Raw genomic sequence first — 22,404 nt, forward strand, 5'->3', positions numbered from 1 at the left:
GGAACAAAATACAAACCAGTGTTTTTTCCAAAGATGTGTCTGTTTATTATTACATGGATGGGGTCAGCCAGGGATGGTAAAGGTATGCTTAATTAGTCCCAGCACTTGTCCACAGAAAGCAGTCTGTTATCTGTTTCTACAGCTTTGACAGCTCAACATCTGTTGCAGAGCCAGTTTAGATCTCACACACCTTCCCTTCTCTCTATTTACTGACAAGACTCTTTAAGTTTGGGACTAAATATAATCAGTCATGATATTTTGGCTGCGCTGAACCCACAATTTGAGTCTGTGATCACAACAAAACAGGACAACAGATACTTTATTAAAATATTTTTTATTTAACAACAAAAAATAGACAGCCTCTGATGACCACCACCTGCAATTCAACCTGAAAAAAAGAGGTAGACGTCAGTGTGAAGAATCTAAAATAGTGCAAGAAAACAGAACCAAAGAAAAACAGAATGAAATTAAACAAGAGGCGACATGATCAAAGCACAAAGCTCAGTCCTTTTAAATTCACACTACAAGAAGAGCTGAATAGTTTCCAGCTCCATCTGTCCAACAGTCACTGTAACGTGCTTCCATTTGCTTTAACATTTTTAAAGGATATGTCAGAGTAAGGATACAAATGGTTCTGCTGGGCCACAATATCAAGCCTTGGCATCTTGAATAGATAAAGTGTAAACACAGTTGCGAAATGAAAACATTACAATGATAATAGCTTACAGTTACAAAGGGGCATATGTTTTTATGGTCTCCTTTGGAAGCAGCCTGAAGGTTTTCCAGCCTCACTCACCTGTTGACTTCACCGCTGCTTTGGTCCTTTCTTGGTTTCTGTGTTCTCTTGTTTTGGTCTTGCAGATCGGGCAAATTGCTGTGAATTTATAGTTAAGGTCTGTTTCTCTGGGAATTTCCTTCATCTGAACTCATTAAATCCTTACTGGGATTATTGTTTACATCAACAGACAGCTTCCCTCACTGAACGGAGGGATTGCAGCTGCGGATGCAAACCGAGCCGTTATTCACACAGTAAACATATTTTGTCATCTCGTACCCAAACGGGCATGAAGCAGCCTGAAGCCACGGAGGCCTTCGTTCTTCTGACACCTCGTATGAATTTAATTAGAGAAAAAAGTCACAGCTGTTTCCTTGTGAATGCCAGAAGACTACAGGCTAAAACTGACCTTATGGGAGCCGAGGTCTCCTGCTTTCCTGAGGTTAGCTCTGGGTAGTTTCTGCAAGTCACACAGATCAATAAAGTAGAGTCAAAACCAGACAGGTGAAAGCCTGACGCTGAAGTGCTGTCTGTTTATAAACCTCAAACTTTTTTATTTATTTATCCTGTTTAAATTCACTGGTTAATTTAGTTTAATCATGCAGTCTCAGATGAGGACTGAGCGAACTGAGTCATAGCTGGTTGTCTGGTTTTTATGTTTTGGTTTTGATGGTACAGTTCTTGCTGTTTTCTATCGTTTGTGTCTCTAGGTAAAGCTAAAAGCTAAATATCGCAATAAAAAACTGGTGATGGAAACACCTACATTTAAAAAACAACTCTCAAAGCCCTCATGAGGTGGTTTTTCCAGACGTGTCGATATAGAAGTATATCGCAAAAGTGTACTGGAAACACTTTTCTCACATTTACGCTTCACCAGACGTGGCGTAACGGCTCACGTGACCAGTTCATTTCAAATAAAGATGGCGCCGTCTGAGTAGGCGCAGAGGAGATGGAAATCTTTTGAAAAATAATTAAAGAAAAATATATAATCATCATCCCTGAAAGGTTGAGTTTTACAAAGATTTACAAATTTCTATCCTCCTCAAAGTGAAGTCTCGTGGGACGAGACTTTACGAGAATAACGCCTAATGCGCTAAACACCTGGAAACACCTGCAAATCGCAATTGCACTTTATCGAAATGTTAGAAATATTGCTTTTATTTTGCGAACAAATGTAATGGAAACGCAGTTTCTGTCTTCTACTTTCTCTTCTCCTTACTCTGTCCCCATTTTGATCCCCATGAGGTCCAGTATTATTGTATAATTCAGTTAAAAGCCAAATAAACACTTGAATGTGTCTGATTTTTCTTCAGCTAAATAAAGATGAAACTGAAATCATTGTCTTTGGAAAGTTGAATGTCTAAAGATTAGTGCCTTAACAACAGTTCGAGCCAGAAATCTTGATGTCACTTTGGATTCTGAGCTAAATTTTAGCATCAATATTAAAACAATCCAGTGAGCCTGAAAAGTATATTTAGAATAAGAAGAATGACAGTTTTAAGCAGGCTTGATTACTGTAATGGAGTTTTACGGGTTTCTCTAAGATAACTAAAATAAATCCAGATCTGGGTCAAGTTTGCTTCCTATCTAAGAGGTAAACTAAACAAGGAGAATCCATATTTAGTTTTTATGCTCATAATATCTGGAAAAAACTACCAGAAACTGGTGTCTGCTCCAAACCTTAACTCTTTTAAATCTGGTATTTAAACTTTATTTGCCACCACTTTTAATTATTTAAGCTAGGGAAGTTTTCTTTTCTTTTTTTTTAAATATATATCCATTTTCCCTAAATGTGTACACTAGAATGTTTAAAATATGTAACCTGTGTATTTGAATATTTGCTTATGTACAGCACATTGTGTTGCCATATATATAAATGTGCTATATAAATAAATCGGCTTGCCTGTTGAGATTGTGTTTTTAACAACTGAAGAAAAACACTCCAGCAAAATTGCACTATGGGCATCTGTTACCTACTTGGACTGGAAGTTTCTAAGCTAACCAGTTGCATGAGGCACAATAAAACCCGATCAAGATCAAAAGCCTTGTTCCATCGGACAAGTTCAAAGGTTGATGGAAAATTATCTGCGTAGAGAGGAGGAAGAGCAGCTGGTGCTTCAGCGCTGTCAGATATTAGTCCCATCCACCTGAAGGCGCTGGGGGCCGAAGCCAACCACACATCTGTGAAAGGTGCGGTCAACTTAATTAACCAAAGCACACATTACATATTACCTTCCCCTCTAATATCCTGTGTTATGTACATTCAGAGCCACATCTGTTTCTACATCGCTTTCTAGAAGAATTCTTTTTGATATTGTGAGTCCTAACTAACACACAGCTTGTACTTACACTGTATTTACACTGAGAGAGGAAAGAAGAGTAAAAGGATACGACGACGAGGGGTTTGTCATAGAGAACGAAGCCGTTGGTTTCCCGCAAGGCTTTCTCAGCGCTCTGCTCATCGGGGAGTCCAACGAAGGCCTGCCCTTTCATCCGGCCCTCCTTCATCAACACAATGTCAAACCTGAAAGAAAGAAGCAGGGGGACATGGTGACGACACTCAACGCCAAGGCTGCTCAGTGCTACGAGGGGAAAATGTTATCTTTCTTCGTAAGCACATAAAACAGAATGAGTTAGTGAGACCCAACAACCTGCAGCTTTATATTCCAAACAATTGATTTTTACTGGGCAGCTTTTTAAGCCAAAGACAAGCAACTAGGAGGCTGATAGTTCATCCATCATTCAGTCCAGGATGCACAGCAAAGCTGAGGCTTTTCTTCATGGAAATGTTTGACATGTATGAAAACAGCACAACACTGATATGCTCTAATAAACATTCTGATATGTCTGCTTTGATTTCTGATATTTCATACATGGACAGTTCAGGACAAGACAGTCAATTAAATTTACACTTGAGTAAAACTCAGTACAACCGCGTAAGAAGCTTAAAAAGGTATATGACTATTTTAATTATTTATGAACGTAACTTTTATTTCAAGGATGTTGGCAACAACCATTTAATCCTCAGATAATTTAGATACAAAAAAAAACTAAAAACAGGAATGTGTTGACACGGTGCCAAGGAGGAAAAACAGGCAGTGAGCTTAGAGAAGCAACTGTTGCTGCCCATCAATTTGGGAAAGGTTAAAAGGTCATCCCCAGCCTAGTTGAAATCCATCTTCCCAGGGAGAGAAAGATTATTCACAAGTGGGAAACATTCAATACAGCTGGCTGTCTTCCCAGATGTGGGGATCCTGGAGAAACTGCAAACCCCAAGAGCTCCATCTCAGACTCTCCAGGCAGCAGTTAGCATGTAAAGTCATAAAGTTCATGACAGTGCTATTACAAAAAGACTGACTATGTAAAGGCTGTTGTATACTTCAAAAGAAGTAGACTTTTTCTTTTTGTTCTCGAGGCCACAAGAACAAAGTGACGTCTTTTTGATCTTGAGGACTGTTTGGCGACATCTGGCGGCATGTTCTCGATAAATCGGCCGAGCAGAACTTTCTTCTTGTCGGGCTCCAGGAAGTATTGTGTGATTGGTTGGATATTTGTGGAAGCCATAGTTAACGCGGAAAAGCTCGAAGCGGAAAGCTGTCACTACCAATGATGCAAGGCTGAATGTATAGTTTTAATTAACAGTTGATTGAGGTGGTGAGAAAGTACGAAAATGAACACAACACGTGTGGTATATAAAGACACCGACACCGCTGGGTGCTCAACCTCACCCTGCCAAGCATGAAGTTTCTCTTTAAGTATGAAATCTCCAGTGTTGCAGCTTCGAGAACAAGAACAAACCTCTCCTCTCGCTTGGTATGAAACGGGCTTAAGGCCTGTTTGGAAGGGTTGCAGGAGAAAGACTCTTCTCTCTAAAAAGAACATGGCAGCACAGCTTAGGTTTGCAAAGCCACAGGACTTCTGGAAGATTGAGCCTCATTCAACAACCGCTCTTATAAACAAATTTGTCTACATACGCACGCTTTATGAGGATGGAGGTAAAATGATCTAATCTTGGATTTGATATAAGTAAAAAAAAAAAAAACACTCAGGATAACTCTCACGAACATGAGTGCTTGGAACGTTTGAACAAATTCAGCTTTTGTGTTGTTTTCTGCTATCCCGCTTATTAAAATACAAAAATAAAACTACAATAATGTTTTTGTCAGATTTTTAAATAATTTTTGGTAATTTACTTTTTGTATTTTCAAAATACAAACAAGATAATGCTAACATTAGAACTTCCCTTAGCGGAAAACTAAACAAATTTTCATTAATTGAATTAATTTATGAACAAGTCACAGTTAAGACAGGTTTTTCTTCTATTGGGGATCTTCTTAACACTGTTGGTGCAACAGACTGCACAAGTGTGTATTAAAGCAGCGCAACCAAACCCATCCTCACCATAAATGCCATCTGAGACTCCCGGATCCACCTGCTCAATGTGGTATTTAATAATTCAAATTTACTTCAACAGTGTATTTTTATTATACCGATTAGTCTCAGTTATCACTGAATCAAGGAACCAGGAGTTCAGGAGTAATTAATCATTTATTTTACAGAAAGCTGCTTTTATATGATTTGGGCCTCACTGTGTGATTATTTATAACAATGTGTATCACTTTAAAAATGAGGAAAAACAGGTTTCAGAGCACATCTTTATTATTATTATCATTATTATTAACTAATTTTCCGTCATTCTTTTGGTATTACGTTTATTTTTCCTCGTCTGTCTCAGTGTGTCTTTGTCTGCAACCGGTCCTTCAGTCTTGACCTTTTTTGGGCATTTTCTGGCTTCTACTTGCAAAGTAGAACCAGCTAGTCTGTCCTTTCAGCTTACGGAGAGATTGGTGAATACCACTCTAAGTCGAAAGATACAAACAAGTTTGTGGTCTAAGAAAACGTTGGTGAAGTTACATACAAATTAACAAATTTGAAAAGATTTGTAGGAGACATTGGTAAATGAGTCAAGCTGAGTGGACCATGAACTACTACATATAAATCAAATGTGAGGCCGTCCGTCTGACAGCTAAAACCGGCTCATGAAACAGGAAAATGATCATAAACAAAGCAGCAAATAAAGGTGTTGACATGATCCAGTCAAAGTCAAGTCCGTGACCAAAAACTTTTACCTCAGTTTTCTTTAATAAATAATAGAACAGAATAACATGCCTTATTATTATTCATATAAACTTGTATCTAAATTATTTTAAAACCTGGAGGACTTTCTTTTCCACTTGACTGTACACAAACAGCTCAGTAAATTCGGCCCACAACTAAAGATCGGATTTCACGATGCAGGTGGAATATTCATTTAAAGTACTGCTGATGCTCAAACATGAAAACGTCCCTTATGATCTCAACTTCAGTCGAGAAACTTATTAATAACACAAGGCACAGTCAGCATGAATTACCAAAAACTCTCAAGAGGAAGCGAGTAATAGCTGGAATCAAAAATAGCTCAGTGAGGAGAAGAAGGGGCACAGTGGCATTCAGGTTGTATTAAAAAGAAAATGAAGTCAAAGCGGAGCAGATTTCTGTTTACATACATGTTCCTCTCAGTTTCCGATGCAGGGTTGATGTATCTCCCGTAGATGTACTTCAGATCCTGGAAAACATTTCATGAAAAAAGCTTAAATAATTTAATCATTTAATTAGATGAATAAAAAATGTTCCGTATACGTTCATAAATAGATAAATAAAAACAGGCCCACCTTCTCTTCCACTTGCTTTGCAATGTTCTTCACGTACAGTCTGCAGGTTGGCTCGCCCGCTTCATAATTTTTAAACACAGACATCCTTTTTATCTCTGTTTTTAAGAGAAAGAAAAAAAAAACAGAACTGATGCAAGGTGAATTTTAAAACCTGGTACAGCGGATCACAGAGCCGCCTAATTCAAAGTCACTACAACTCAATACCGCTGCTCCATGTTTAATTCAGTGCATAATGGAGACAGAACCAGGTGAGGAGAAATGGATGCGTGTTCGATTCCAGCTTCTAACTTTACCAGGTTTACCTGGATGGATGGTGTCTCACCTGGTTTGCTTATTTGCTGACGACTCTGCTGTTTATCCAAACTTATTTTTTTCATGTTTGCTCTAATAACTGCATTTGAAAATAACGTAGGTGTAATTCGAGGCAGAGCCAAACATTCCTGTGCTGTTGGCCAAGGTAAGCCCTTTACTTTCTCCATGTTGCCACGGAAACGGATGCCTCATTGTTGTTTTTCCTGCAAAATATTGATGTCATTTTTGAAACAACCGTATAAATCCCTCCCTACTGCCTGTAAGCAAGCTAACCTGCAAGTATGTAGCCATGACAACTGCATCATACGTTAAACCACATTTTTATAAAGATAACTAAACTAACTTATTAATTCTGACCAGACAGCTTGCAGAAAGTAAAAAATTGATTCTCTAAATCTTGTCTGCAAATGGTCGTTCTCAGGGTTTTTGCCTCCATGTGAAAAGTTACATCAGTAAATTTCTAAAAGTTAGCTCATTTACCCGGGTCTTGTCTCCCTGTTAATGCTGCATTTACCCGGGTCTTGTCTCCCTGTTAATGCTGCATTTACCCGGGTCTTGTCTCCCTGTTAATGCTGCATTTACCCGGGTCTTGTCTCCCTGTTAATGCTGCATTTACCTGGGTCTTGTCTCCCTGTCAATGCTGCATTTACCCGGGTCTTGTCACCCTGTTGCTACATTTACCCGGGTCTTGTCTTCCTGTTAATGCTGCATTTACCCGGGTCTTGTCTCCCTGTCAATGCTACATTTACCCGGGTCTTGTCTTCCTGTTAATGCTACATTTACCCGGGTCTTGTCTTCCTGTCAATGCTACATTTACCCGGGTCTTGTCTTCCTGTTAATGCTGCACCGTATTTGCATACCAGTGGCTAATGCAGAATCACTTGATGCAGGACTAAATGCCAGGTTAACACATAACAGCATTCAATCTGAAAATTTTAGTGGGTGTTGGTTGATTTTTTTTTTTTATTAATATTTAAAAGAAAATTTGAATTATTGACTAAGATCAGGGTCAGGTTCAATGTTGAGCTTTGAGCTGCTCTAGAAAGTCAATTTTACATCTCAAGAAAATAAAACAGATGGCTCAGTTCTGCTCATATTTTGTTTATTTATAAATTTTAGCCCGTTTGTATTTCTTAGTATATGATGTTGTATTTGGTACCTTTTGTTTGGTCTTTGATTCTGATTAAATTTTATTTTATCTTTTGCCGTTAATTGTTTTACAACAGTGGCTTATCTGTTTATTTTATTTCTAACATAGCCTGTAAATGAAATATTTTTATTTTATCCAATTATATTTAATTCATTTTTATGGTCTGAAAGTCCCCATTTAGGATTTTTTTTTATTCTGACTGTAAATTTATGACATGTATAAGAGAGCTAAAGATGTGCGCTGTGTATTTAGGTTTTGATTTTTCACTCAGAGAAAATCAGTGTTTTGGACTTGGATGTGTGTTGGAATTTGGGGTCAGCTGGGTCACTTTTTCTCTCTTTAATACCCTTTTTGTTTAACTGTTTTTCTTTCTTGTTTTAACTAAAGAAATTTAAGCTGCCTCTGATTGGTGTAAATAATGTGACACAAAAAAAGGTTGATTTCCTCATCTGAATAAAAAATTCTATGAACATACAAGAAGCCCCGTGAAGGACTTCATTACAGATTGTGTGTGTTGGTCTTGTTTAAGACGATGAGGAGAGATGATGGTTCTGACGTTGGGCTCATGAATGAAAACCTCTCTCCTCGGCTGTCAGGTAGGTAGTGCTGACGCTACACATCTGACAGCAGCTCTGCCTCCAGAGAAAATTTTATCATTCTGAATTCAAGCTTGCCTTTTCCATTTTTGTTTACCTGTGAGTTCTTTAAACCAAATCCCAGTTTATTCTAATATCCATTTCAAACAAACTCTGCGAGTGAGGGAGAGAAAATTAAAGTGAGGTGTAGCTGCTCTGTAATACAAGCACTTCTTACATGAAAGGGTGATAATCATCATTTGAAGCACATATCTAACCTTGTTCTCACTCCAAGGATTTCATGTTTTTATTGATTTTGAAAATTCTGTTATTCTATTTTTTTTCCACCAGTTTGTGAGAGGCCCTACTGATTGAACTGAGAACCCTCCCTGTTGTGAGGAGGCTGTAGTTTCCTTTTACCGTCTCTTGACAGCCTTCCTTTCTCTAACTCCTTCCTGGAGATGACGTCTGTGGTGAGATCCTGCTCGTCGTCGCTACGCTCGTCCGGCTGTTGGGATGCCTGAGCGCTGGGGTGAAGCTTCCCGAAACCTTCAACCGTCGTCGCTTCCTGATGGTTGCTGGGTGCAACCTCACTCTTATCTACTCAGATCAGAAAAGGAGCAAAATGTTGCACGTTATAACCAATTTATCAGATCACTTGAGAGGAATTTTTTTTTATTCATTCTCTTCTCTACAACTAAACCTCTGAATGGAAGAGATATTTTGGGTCACAATTAGTTTACATGTTAATTAGGGCTGTCAAATGATTATAATTTTAATCAGATTAATCACAGCTTTCAAACTAATTAAGCATGATAAATCACAGCTTTCAAATTAATCATGATTAATCACCAATCGCAATTATGCCTGAAAATTGCCTGTTTTTACTGTATTGTCTCAACAGAAAGAGTCAATGCTACAAGTATTTACTGTTAACTGACATTCCCCTGGGTAAACGTCAAATGTCCCGCGGTCAGTAAATGCAGCATGTTTATATGTTGATCTAAATAATCTCTACCATGTTCTAGATCATAATTCAGAATTCATATATCTCCATGGCGATAATTTCTGTCCTAAAACCAGCAGATGTGACGACTGAAGTTAAACAGCCAACATTGATGAAGAAACTCAAAACTGATGATCTGGATAAAAACAGGTTTTTCCTTTTATCTTTGAAGTGTGAGTGTTTGTGCAGCAGTGATAAAAGCCCTACAGCAGCATCACCCAAAGTAAACACCTGCTGATATAATAGATCATTGACTGTCTGTTTTATCTTCACTTTTTTTTTACATTAGATTATCTCTTTTGTTGTAATGATCAGTTCAATATTTTATCAAATCCAGACCTAAAAAAGGTCTCATTTGTGCCCCCATTTCCTGGTCAGTGCTTCTGCCTGGCCCCCCATCAGAACTTTTCTAGACCCGCCCCTGCATAGCTGAAGCATAAACCCCGTCTACCACCAGCCAACTACTGTGTTAGAGAAGGTCCTGCCAAAAACAATATGAACCATGAACCGCTAGTTTCCTCCTTCTCAGCTGAACCATAAACAAACGCAACAAGAGAGAAAAGTCAGTCACCTGATCATTGATCACTCTGTTAGGTACACCTGTTAAATTTCTTTGTAGCACATCTAATCAACCAATCACATGGCAGCAACTCAATACATTTAGTCATGAAGGTCGCCATGGTGAAGACAACCTGCTGAATTCATCAATCATCTCCAACTTGTTTCCTGAACATGACAAAGAGTTTACGGTACTCCAATGGCCTCCACAGTTTCTGGCCTCTTGTATCTGATGAAAAACCCCAAAACAAATCCAGGTGTGTGTTATCCGTTTGTTCCATTGTTAGTTTTTTTTTTCTATTTTCTTCTTTGCACAAATTGGAAAACAGACAGTTATCTGATTTTTTGTTTTAGTTTAAGGAATGAAATTTAGTAAAAAAATTGCCTGAATTAGCCTAAGATTAAAAAAACAAAAGAAAAAAAACTGTGACTTCAGTATGACTGAAGTATTATGTCAATAAAGATTTCTTTTTTAGGGGTAAATATGTAACTGAAGAACAAACAAAATTAGAAACTGGTGTACAAACTAAAGAACTGGGATGAAAATCCCCTCTGTTTTCCAAAACACGAGTTTGAAATGCAGCAGGAAGGATAACTGAGGACTGCATGAATGAATGAACACACACACACACACATCCACATCGTAGATGGAATTCCTGAAGGCAGTGAGCCCGGACAAATCCGCAAAGGAAAAAAAACATAAGATTGTCATCCACATGAAGTGTGTGTGTGTGTGTGTGTGTGTGCAATGAAGCAAGGGGCAATGGGGAGCTTTTCTAAAAACACTCTGCAGAAAACTAGATCACTGCTTTCAAAATTATAGACCTCCTTATCTGTCCCCCACCTCCTGCTTTCATTTAAATAGCTTGTTTATCGGATCCCGCACCCCCACCTCCCCAAAACAAGACTAATCCAAAAAGCCACCTGTCACAGTTTATCTTTCCCCTGCCTTCAGGAAATCCTTTGTGTTCGACTTTGAGATCTATTTTACTTCTCAGGGACTTGGCAGGGAGTGAAGTTGTAACTACAGAGAAAGGAGATAAAGCGAACAGGGAACCACACAGCTGACAAGAAACACAGACTGCGCCCTCAATGACATTTGCTCATACAGATAATGGTTAACACCATTCCGGAGCGAGTTTCTGCTCTGATATACCGCTGTGTAACACTTGGCTCCGACTCAGGTTCCTGTAAAGGCTTGAACTTTATGTCGATATGAGCAGCAAACTACCTTCTGCCTCATTGTGATAATAAGATGTAGAAAAGTCTTTCCTGCACTGAACAGAGAGCAAAGCCACATTTTCAAACTACAGTATCTGTGAATTATAATCATTTCTTTTAACTCCACCTATTTTACATCAAAAGCTAATTGTTTTAGATAAATAATATTACTCTGCTAACGACTCTTGGCAGTGGTTTTAGACTCAGCTGCTTTGGGCTCTGTGATTTCCACGATGCGGAAAACACAAACAGAATTGCGGAATTTGACAACAAAACTGAAATAAATTATAAAAACGCTGAATATTGTGAATTTTCTCATTTGTAGGCATGATCTGCTTTTTCCCTACTAATTCAAGAGTTTTTTCTAAGGTGTTGACAGAAACTAAGTCATACAAGAAATAAAGAAATTCTACACAAAGCACCTTTAGGTGAAGAAAACAAGGAGTGTTGCCGGGAAACGAGCATGTGACCGAGCAGCACATGGAAGTAGACGTTATTTGGGAAAAAATATCAAAAACTACTGATATGAACAACAGTGTGAAAACTAGGAGAAAGGCTTCAACGTCACCACGGCACCGCTGTAGTACATACTACAGGCTGTGGGTGGTGCTAAAGAGTAACACTCCAAAGCTTGAGAAAAACCACGCATGCGCAGATAAAGGCTCACTGCGGGTTGCAGGAAGTTCACATCAGAAGCAGAGAAGAGAAGAAAGCTGAGGATTCACTGCAAAGCAAAAGACAAACATTTCTTTGGACTAATGAAGTCAAGATTCTTCAAAAAATGCTTGACGACAAAGCATAAAAAATTGAGGACGGGTTGATTGGGAATCGGCGCGTGTTCGTCACATATCCTCTACTGGTACATTTACACTGTCCACACAGTACCGCAAACGATAGAGGACCCAAACCTATCCACTCTGGTACCTGGCTTCAGACATGGTTGGTTTCATGGAGGCTAATCCCTGGCTTCGTGGGGACGAAAGGGTGGTTTGCTAAAATACTTTTGTGGTTTTGCTGGGGGTGGAGACGGCCCCCAAGTCGGTTCAGATGAGAACAGAACCCCATGGGGGGGGGGGGGGGGGACAAACATGAAATTCTGTAAACCTGTGATACAAACTATGGTAAATCATTTTGGTCATACTGCCCACCACTAGCCCTGCTCCTCCTGATGGTTTACCAGTATGTCAAGGCTAGAGTCTTCTTCTATGGTAGAAAAAGGCTGCTCTGTTGTTGGGATTGACCTGGAAGTCCCTCATACAGACTCACCAGAGCAGGGGCATACTCAGTAGAAGACTTTGGTCCCTGTGATGCTCAACAAACAATGACCAGGACTCATCCAGCTGTTCAACGCTGAACACGCAGCACATCACACAAGCCCCAACCCAGATGCTCTCCTCCCAACTGGCTTTATTAGCCTTTTGAACAAACTGGTCATTTTTAGTAATGTCTACAATGTTATGTGTATACACTACTGGACACCTTCATTTCCCTTTGGGATTAATAAGCATCCATCTGAAACCAAGTGAGGGCAGGAGAGATGCACTAATTACACTGAATCCACAATAACATTGGATATTTTGAGTTTTTCTCTCCTACATTTCCCTGCAAAAAAAATCCAGTCCCCATGGAAATGTTTGTTGGCTTAGCATAATTTTTTTTTTTTATATGGCAAAAAGTTGTGTTAATTTGAGAGAACTAAGTTTAGAGCAGAGAGGCTTGTAGAGCTGTGTGTAGCAGTGCAGAGAAGGTGCCCTCAGGTGATGCAACTGTCTTTTTTTTTCTTAATACATGAAAGTTAAACCCTTGTTAACCTATCAGTGACTGTTTCATCCTTCTGTCTACCGTCGCTGCGTTGCCGCCGTGTGCTCCACGCCCCCATCTGAACTGTTATGGTGACACAATATGAAAAAACTGTGACTCTCATCTCACATGAACGGCAAACTCTGCATTCACAGCAGCTCATTCTGAGACTTTCACAGAAGTAACCAGAGTGTTTATGACTGTTTGCTTTCGCTTTTACAGATCAACGAAAACCGTTTCATTTCTCGTGTAAAAAGGGCTTCAAGTTTCAAAAGAAATACCAAACTTGATATTTCCTCTAGAGGAATCTTTGCTAAGTGTTGTTACACACCGAAAGATTTCATTTATCAAGCAGAGTCAAAAATATACTTAATCAATAGAAAATAACTACTTCTGCATCCACATCATTAATCTCCGAAAACATCCTCCTCCTGTGATTTGATTGGCTGTTTACTGTTAATAAGCAGCTGAACAGGTGGACCTAAGAAGTGGTCATTGAGTGAATTTTTTACTGTATCTGATAATCTTTGTGTTGACTTAAACATGCTGTGTGAAAACTGGAGGCTGAGCCCTCACCTTTGCCTTCATCACCAGGCTGACCGGGCCCGTTTCCCTCCACAACAGCTGCCACGTCTGAAACCGAGATGTGGAACTCGATTTTCCTCGGACCGGCGGGGTTCGGCTGCTCGAACACGTCGGAGGGCTGCAGCACCGGAGCGCTGAGGACAGCAGAGACACACACGACTTCTCTTTAACGTTGGCGTATGCAAACCTGAGTCCAGGGAATGCCTTGTATAAAATTACAGCTTAGAAACACAGTTTGTGGTCTGTTGTTGAGAAATGGAGGGTGAAACAACAAGTTTCTGAGCTGCTGTGTTTATGAGACATTTACTGTCCAGGGACCTTTGTGTTCTGTTTATACCTACATATGAATACAGTCTCCAGATGAATTATGTGTGGGCTTTGATGTACCTCTGAGAGTCTGCTTTGGGAGCAAAGAGCAGATCCTTGATCTTGGGCTTCTTTCTTTTTGAAGCTGTTTTTGGTCTCAAGGGTCTTTTACAAGTCTGGTTGACCAGACCCATCAGACGAGCAATCCTGAAAAAAAAAACAAGAGAAGACAAAGTGACAAACCTGGACAAAAAGAAGCTTTCAGTGTTGTTTTATACAGTGTTAATGGGCTACTTTTGAACAACAAAACATCAGAGTTGAGCCATCCCTTTATGTGTGACATTATCTGATCCTCACCGCTCTTTGTCTTCATCATCGCCACTCTCATACTCTGACTCTTCCTCACTGGACAGATCCATCTCCTCCTCTGGTAAAGGGGGGTAGTCGGGAGGGAAGGGAGGAGGCATGGGAATGGGTGGAGCATGAGGCAGAAACTCAAACTGCAGGATTTAAAAAACACAGATTAGACCTTTAAACAAACTCTGTAGCATCAGTGCACATAAATTGTTTTTATATCATCACTAAATAAATAAATTGATCATTTACAGCCTGACTAATGTCATGTTAAAGCATGGTAATTCTTTTACATGATAGAAAACGTCAAATAGCTTTTATTTACATACAATAAATAAGGCAGAAGGGTTTGTCTAATTTTAAAGAGTTTTAATGAAAACATTGGTCTGAGCAGCTTTTTTCTTCATCACATCCCAATCTGAACCATCTTATTCAAGCTTACTGGTTAAGTGGTCTTCAGGAATAGTTCTGCAGAAGTCCTGAAGGACTTTCCAAATTTCTTCTTTGATTTTTTTTTTTTTTTGCCTTTTGCTCTGTTCTCTGTCCAGATGATCCCATAAAGCTACAGTAATATTGAGGTACAAGCTTGGGGGGGGGGCACTGATTTTCTCCCTGTTCCCTTCTTTAAACGTGGCTTCTTGACAGCCACCCTTCTAAAACAACTATTTCTGGTGAGACTTCATCCAACAGTAGGTGGATTAACTGAAGGTCTAGATGCATCTCTTGATTGGTTCTTTGCAAAGTCATGTTAAGTGTTGACACAACACCAGTTCATTCCCTGAGTTATGATCCATAAAAAACGTTTCTAAGTCAGCTTTGTCAAAGAATAAAAAAATCTGACTGAAAATAATCAGATTCAAGGATTGAAAATAAGAGAAAAAGCAGCCAATGTCCAAAGAAAAACTTTGAAAGACCTTCAGAAACCCAGAGAACTGTTGATCAGAACCACTTTAATAGATTAAAGCAAACCAGATGTGAAGAAATGAGGACTGGACCAGGACTGTATTACTACTATCCACATAAACACAAAAGCAGCCAGAAATCCAAAGACAGGCGTCTCCATTCTGTTTCTTTTGAAAATAAAACAATAAAAAAAGAAAATTCTCTTTTTAATTACAAATGTCTGGTATGTTGTTATGGCTGATTTGGTCATGACCAAGCTGCCCATCTTCTACCTATGTAGAGCATTTCTGTCTCCATCAGTCCTCTGCTGTCTTACCATGGGTGGTCTGACTGTGATGGGGCCGAAAGGACACGGTAAGTTCATCTTGTTCATCAGATGAAGAACCTGGAGAATTTGAAAAACAATAATGCAAACTGAATTACGATTCATAGAATGAGCTGCTTTTCTAAACACACTGCCTAGAAATCCATATGTGAAGCAGAGTGAGGCTGCGATACACTAGCTCCACCCAGATGCTAACACAGGAAACAGCACTGCAAAGCCAGGCTGTGGTGCTCAGAGGGAAATGTTAAACTCATAACTCATGACTCCAACTTATAGTTAATTATTAATACTTGCTCCCTAAATTGAAACCTAAAAGGCAAATGTTTGCCATCTGATCTTTAAGGCTTGGACAGCGTTCAGGAACCTCGGCTTATATTTTACAGACTGAATATGGACGCTGGATATCCTTCACGTTTACATTTTTCTACCAATGACTATACTTCTCTAAAAAAAAAAAAATAAGGAAAGAATAAGAGACACAAAAACACAAAGATCCTCCACATCAGGGGTAATATAATAGCAGAGAAGCTGCGTTTACTCACCTGAACATAAAACTTTGGCACACTCATGAGGGCGTGCATTATATTTGTCAGAATGCTGTTGGAGGGTGGAGGATATAAATATTTCAAGGTGGGATTTGACTGAAATTTCAACCTAGAGGATTTAGAGACAGAAAAAAAATGTATGTTAAAAAGCAAACTCTGCAGCTGCCTGGAACACAAAAACCTCAGCACCTCACACAGTCCTGTTCCTCCCCAAATAAGTTTCCAACGTCTCTGAACAATAACTACAAACATAAGATGAAGGAAAACAAACAGATGAGATAAATATTGTGTAGATGTTGTCTAAGAGCATTCAGCCCGAATGTAGAAAGAAATATCCAAGAACTGCAGAGACTTAATGCACTTTGAGATCCACCCGTTCAAATGTTAACAAATATCTAATCAGCCAATCACATGGCAGCATTTAGTGATGCAGACAGGGTAGGGATGCAGAAAAAGTATTTTTTTAAACCAATACAATAACCGTTAACGTTCAGCTACTACAGGACGATACCGATAACTAATAACCGATAACAAACACACTTAAGATCATGACATCAATACTAACAATAACTAAAAGACTTTTTACTGTTTATATGAAGAAACGTTGATTTTTTTCCAGTGAAAAACGTTTAGCATGCCTCTCGAACCTTTTCAAACAGAACTATTTGATACAATGTGTGAATACATTTGGCGATAGCCTCATACTTGAATGGAAGGAACACATCAGCAAAGCAGCAATTCAGCATCGTAAACCGTGGCTCCAAGTAAGGAATCAGACAAGAAAAGCCTCAGTCCTCAACGAGGATAAAGGGCTGGTTGTCCAGTGCCATCATTTCCATGATTACATCTTCAATAGCCTCAACACGTGTGTCATGTCTGGCATATTTCTTGGATGTCTAAAGCGCCTCACAGATGTCTGTCAGTGGCTTCTTTGCGGTTGGCTTTAAGGTTTTTGCGAGTCTAGCTGCCCAGACGTCCTCATAAGCTTTCAAAGCTCAGTCGAAATGATAATTATGTTTCTTGTGACTGATCAGGTTTGCAGTTTTGGAGCTTGTGCTACTTTTCCCTCCTCGTGGAACTTGTTTGGAACAGTTATTACAAATAACCAGCGAACTGTCTTCTTTGGAAACTGAAGAGTTTCCACACTACCGACTTCCAGCACGAGGGGTTATTTTTACATTTTTCCAGTCAGAAAGATTTTCTCTTTTTATGCCAATGTCACGTGAATGCAGCATTCACTGTAGACCTTTCAGGTCTCAGAGTTTAAGCAGAGCACTGCCATGACAAAAAATATGTTATCGGGGCAAGTCATTATGATATTGGACTTATCAGTAGACGTAATAATTTACTGCTATCGGCCCGATAATTATCGTGCATCCCTTAGACGTGGTGAAGATGACTTGCCTAAGTTCAAACTGAGAATAAGAATGAGGAAGAAAGAGGATTTAAGTGACTTTGAACGTGACATGGTTATTGGTCTGAGCATTTCAAAAACTGCTGATCTATTAGGATTATCACACACAAACATTTCTAGGTTTACAGAGAATGATCAGAAAAAGATAAAATATCCAGAGAGCAGCAGCTGTCTGGACCAAAATGCCTTGTTGTTGTCAGAGGAGAATGGGCAGACTGGTTGGAGATGATAGAAAGGCAACAAGAAGCCCAATAAGCACTGGTTCCAACCAAAGTCTGCAGAATAGCATCTCTGAACAACCTCCAACCTTGAAGCAGATGGGCTACAGCAGCAGAAGACCAGAGCAGGTGCCTCCTGTCAGCTAAGTTTGGTGGAACCAAACAGAAAAACAAGTTGTTGGAACTAAACAACATAAACAGATTAGCCTTAAGAAAACAACTTAACATTCAGGCAAATTCTTTTATTTTAATATTATAATAAAAAAAAAAAAAAAAAAAGAAGATTGGACACTGGAGTACTGAGAAAAAAGTCATGTGGTGTGACGAGTGCTTGTCTTCTTGTCAGCTGACCACCTAAATATAGTCAATTATCCAAAGATGGCAATTCCAGGATTCATACAGTTTCAAGTGAGACATTATTTTCACACATGGATGTCCAAACTGGATCCACTCTTAAACCCCCAGAGAAAATCGTTAGGATGGACTCTCAAATCAAGTAGTACACCCATCTGGGTACAAAATTAATGCAACTCTTAACGGAAATAAATGTTAAAATGATGCTACAGCCAATCTAATAGAGGTGGTCCAACAAGATATTATGACCTGAGATATAATTTAGGATTCAGTCCTTAAATATGTCCTCACTCAAAAGCTGAAAACTTCATACTCAGGTCAAGTTACATCTTAGCACTTCACACAGATGTTCAGTAAAGTACAAAAATCTCATTTCCAGACAAAGATTAAAACACTGGGTAGATGCTGCCAATAAAGAAAGCCATGTTGATTGTGGATCTGTTAAAGACAAAACAGACGTGTGTAGAGAGAAATGGAAGCAGAACGTGCAACAAAACCTTCCCAAACGCTGCTAAACTGCTTCGCATCTGAAAACACTTATTTCAAACGCAGATGAGGAAGAAGAACAATTAAAGCTAAATGCCTCATTTTAACACAGAAAGCAAAACAAATAGAAAGCTACAAGAAAGATTCCACTCCGGCACTGACTTTGTGCTTATAGTAACCAAATTTTGAAACCAATAATTATCAGATAATCCAAGCAGGACAACAGCCGCTCAGTTAAAGTTGTTTAGACTTAATAAGAAAAAAAAAAAACAGTCCTAGCACAAGAGAATGAAGACGTGGTTGCAGTCCCTGCAGCAGTACAGACTGTCACTATTGGAGCGAGAGGTATCAAAGACCACCTGGTCCCACCAACTGGAAAGACAGACGGCCTGTCAGGCTCGCAGTGGCAGCCTGGACATCTAATTAGATACAAGGCCCCTGACAGCTCCCAAATTCAGCTCTCAGATTCTCCTCCAGGTTTACTGTCAGCTCGCCTCCGGGAAGCAAACTGACTACACTTTGACGCGTGTCGAAGGACAAGAGTCCAACATGCATATTTAACGGTCTAAGGTGTAGTTTGGGACGACCGTGACTGGCAGCGGATATAAAAAGTGAACACACCGCAGTTATAAAAAGTTTTTGTGATGTTAAAAAATTAAACCACACTAAATCCGTTCCAAACTTTTCCAGCTTTTAATCGGACCTCTAACCCTCATAATTCTAATGTAAATTAAAAAATGTACAATAAAGCTGGTTGCATAATTCTGGATACCCTAAAACAAATTCTGTTAGCACAACACATCTTCAGACTGAGAGAAACTCTTGTGTACAGTCCTCTTCCAGTCAACCTACAGACTTACTATCAAATTTAGGTCTGGTCTCTGGCTAGGTTGTTCCAAAACGTCCATTTTCTTCTGGTGAAGTCATTATTTTGCAAATTAGATGTCTGATTGGAGTCATTGTCGTGTCTAAAGGTGAAATTCCTCCTTAGTTTTGGCTTTCTAGCAGATGCCTAAAGGTTCTGCGGAAAAGTGACTAGTATTTGGAGTTGTTTAGAATTCCCTCTACTTTGACTAAAGCCTCAGTTCCAGCAGAAGAACAGCAACCCAAAATCATGATACTGCCACCACTGTGCTTCACTGTGGGTATGGTATGCTTCTGATTATGTAAAGTGATATTTCTTTTAGAATTGTGGCCAAAAAGTTCAACCATGGTCTCATCAGACCAGAAGACATTTTGTTACATGCTTTTGGGAAACTTTTTTTTTTTAAGCCACTTTTGGACATTTCTCTGTTTTTTGTCAAAAAAAAAAAACATCTTGCAACCCTACACCACAGTTTAGACATACTGAGAATTGATGGATTGAGATTGTTGTCACATGTAGTGCACAACCAGTACTTCCAGAAATTCCCGCAGCTCTTTCAGCATTGCTGTAGGTCTCTTGACAGCATCCCTGACCAGTTTTCATTTTTTGTATCCACTGTACACTACAAGCAAATAGACACTTAAAGAGCCTGTGACTTAGGCAGAATGTGATATAGGCTCTTTTTACCTTAAAGAAACGGAGCAATAACAAAATGATTACTCCACACTTGCAGTTAAAGTGATAAACAGCAGCATACTTACCCTAGGTTCGGTGCAACGCCGGTTTCTATGAGTGGGATATTTGGCTGTTTGCGCTCCTGTGTCTTCTGTTCTGCTTTGACTTGTTTGCCACTACGGAAAAGAGGGGAAAACAAAACTTTACACCACCACATAAAAGTGCACTTGCATGTGCAATTTTCTATGCTGTTGACTGCTGGTGGAGTGGCACTAAAGACAAAGACTGTAGACAAACTGGTTAAAAAGGCAGCTTGTGCTAGGTAAGGAGCTGGACCCTGTTAGAACTGTGGTACAGTAGCAAAGAAACTGCAAGCCATTTTGGACAATATCAAACACCTACTCAACAACAACCTGATAAAACAGAGTGAGAGGCTGGACTCACTGTTCTGCAATACTGAGAGGTTCAGATCATTTGTCCCCACAGCCATTAGCATGTACAACCATAACTTCAAATTTTTTCCTCCCAACCTATAATGGAGAACTAGTACTCTTATATCTCTTAAATCTATTACTGCTATACTTATTTTATTCATTTGAATTACCTATCTTACTGAAAATATGTGCATATGTGTAAATGGGTAATTTCTCCCATGGGGATGAACAAAGTATTTCTTTCTTTCTTTCATTCATTCAAAGGTGAACTTCTTCATCTTGGAGAATAATGGGCCACATAATTAAGATCACAATGAAATTACAGTTCTGTCCAGGATGTGATGTTTTGTCTGCTTATTCATCCAACATACCTGTCTGACACTGGTGGATCCTTTAAAACTGTAATGTCATCTTGGCCCTTCGCAAACTCCACAACAAGTGTCTGATCCAGAATCTCTAACTGATGGAGCCTGCTGAGAGCCTACAGGAGATGCAGCAAGCATCATCACCATCATTAGAAGCAACAAACAGGACTGAAATATGGTTAAGTCTTTCAATGTAAAAGTTCAGTTAATGTTCTTACCTTTGCTGCCAACTTCTTGCTTCTAAATGCAGCAAAAGCTGCATGTTTCTGTGGAGATGGACAAATCTGTTCAGACTGGACAGCAGCTTGAATAAATTTCAGGAGCTCAAAGGACATCAGTGGATCAAAAACCTACCAGACGACCTCGATTTGAAAAGACCCGAACTGACTCGGCTCCAAAATACTTTAACAGATCCTCTTTCTCATCCTGGCTGAGCTCGGCTGGTAAGTGGCGGACAAGCAGCGTTTTACTGTTGCTGGTTTGGACCACGTCTTCATTCATGTCCATTTCCCTGTAACGCAGCCAGAAAGCAACAGTCACACCACTGACTATTTGCTTACACTGTATCTATAATAGACATGACCATTGTAACTAGACATCAAAAGCAATTTAGAAGAGATTTTAAGTATTTGTCTGTGTTGTGTAGATTCACTAACATATCTATTCGCCCCCGCAACGTCAAACAAATGCAGTTTTTCACCAAAAACAAAAAGTTAAATTGAAAATCAAGTCGTTTTAAAATACGTGGTCGATTATCGAGGCAAAGTTGAATAGCCACTATCCTTCAATGAACTAGCTAGTTGCTAACGCTGAAGCTAACTTAACATTACTGACTCATAACATGTAATGCTAATTTTCTTGTGCTGTCTGGTTGCTGTGGAAACCTTAAACTCGATAATAAATATTGCATGAGACAGAGTGCTGCAATGAAAACAAAAAAATTAAATGAACATATTTCTTATCATACCCGACTTTCCGATAGCAGCCTGTAAACAAACAGACTTCCGGTTATTTCTTCTTCTAATACATTTTTACGGCAGCTTACACCACTACCGTTCGCTCTACTGCCGTCTTGTGGATTAAGCTACCGCCAACATTAAATCCCACTTAGTAGCTCAGTTCTTTTCATCAAAAAAGTGTTGTTCGTTCTGGTCTCCTCCAAAGTTGAGTATGTTTTTTCAAAACAGGTTCTTATTGATAATTTATAATTAATAATCAATGTCCCTTATGCCTAAGGTTTCCCATAGATAGCAACAACGTCTCTCAGTGTGTATGTTGTGCCTATACTTCTATATCTACTTGTCTAGGCACTTCTTTATATCTCCCTAGACAATCAAATACAAAGGTTTATTTATTTATTTAAAGAGGTATGTCTAGCAAAGAAAAATACCATGTTGTCTGCTTAGTGACATGTTCCACCAAGGGGTTTTACTCTTTTTTTTTTTTCTTCATAGACAAAAATGGTGG

General features: G+C 39.2%; 1 protein-coding gene across 3 annotated transcripts; it reads right to left on the reverse strand.

Moving 5' to 3' along the window:
• Nucleotides 1–315: 315 nt before the first annotated feature.
• Nucleotides 316–21,982, reverse strand: rnpc3 (RNA-binding region (RNP1, RRM) containing 3). 3 transcript variants are annotated; one of them, XM_041968654.1, is made up of 16 exons: nt 21,905–21,982; nt 21,292–21,448; nt 21,156–21,203; nt 20,944–21,053; nt 20,225–20,314; nt 16,124–16,235; nt 15,573–15,641; nt 14,357–14,499; nt 14,081–14,206; nt 13,685–13,827; nt 8,944–9,123; nt 6,487–6,581; nt 6,322–6,380; nt 3,167–3,299; nt 797–874; nt 316–388 (listed from the first exon to the last, which is right to left on the reverse strand). In XM_041968654.1, the coding sequence occupies exons 2-15, from the start codon at nt 21,442–21,444 to the stop codon at nt 806–808; spliced, it is 1,530 nt and encodes a 509-aa protein (XP_041824588.1). In that variant the 5' UTR covers nt 21,445–21,448; nt 21,905–21,982; the 3' UTR covers nt 316–388; nt 797–805. The 3 variants fall into 3 exon arrangements, with proteins under 3 accessions (XP_041824588.1, XP_041824587.1, XP_041824586.1); XM_041968653.1 differs by having other exon boundaries at nt 316–664; XM_041968652.1 differs by having other exon boundaries at nt 316–874.
• Nucleotides 21,983–22,404: the final 422 nt, after the last annotated feature.

This window comes from Melanotaenia boesemani, chromosome 18 (genome assembly GCF_017639745.1).
Source record: "Melanotaenia boesemani isolate fMelBoe1 chromosome 18, fMelBoe1.pri, whole genome shotgun sequence".
Lineage (NCBI taxonomy): Eukaryota > Metazoa > Chordata > Actinopteri > Atheriniformes > Melanotaeniidae > Melanotaenia > Melanotaenia boesemani.

What these genes read in the sequence shown, in the direction of transcription:
- rnpc3 (XM_041968654.1), bottom strand. Translation starts at nt 21,444, where the DNA reads ATGGACATGAATGAAGACGTGGTCCAAACCAGCAACAGTAAAACGCTG. An exon ending in TGCCAAAGTTTTATGTTCAG is followed by an intron (nt 15,642 to 16,123) that starts GTGAGTAAACGC and finishes CAAATTCTCCAG; the next exon opens with GTTCTTCATCTGATGAACAA. An exon ending in CAAAGCAAGTGGAAGAGAAG is followed by an intron (nt 6,381 to 6,486) that starts GTGGGCCTGTTT and finishes AATGTTTTCCAG; the next exon opens with GATCTGAAGTACATCTACGG.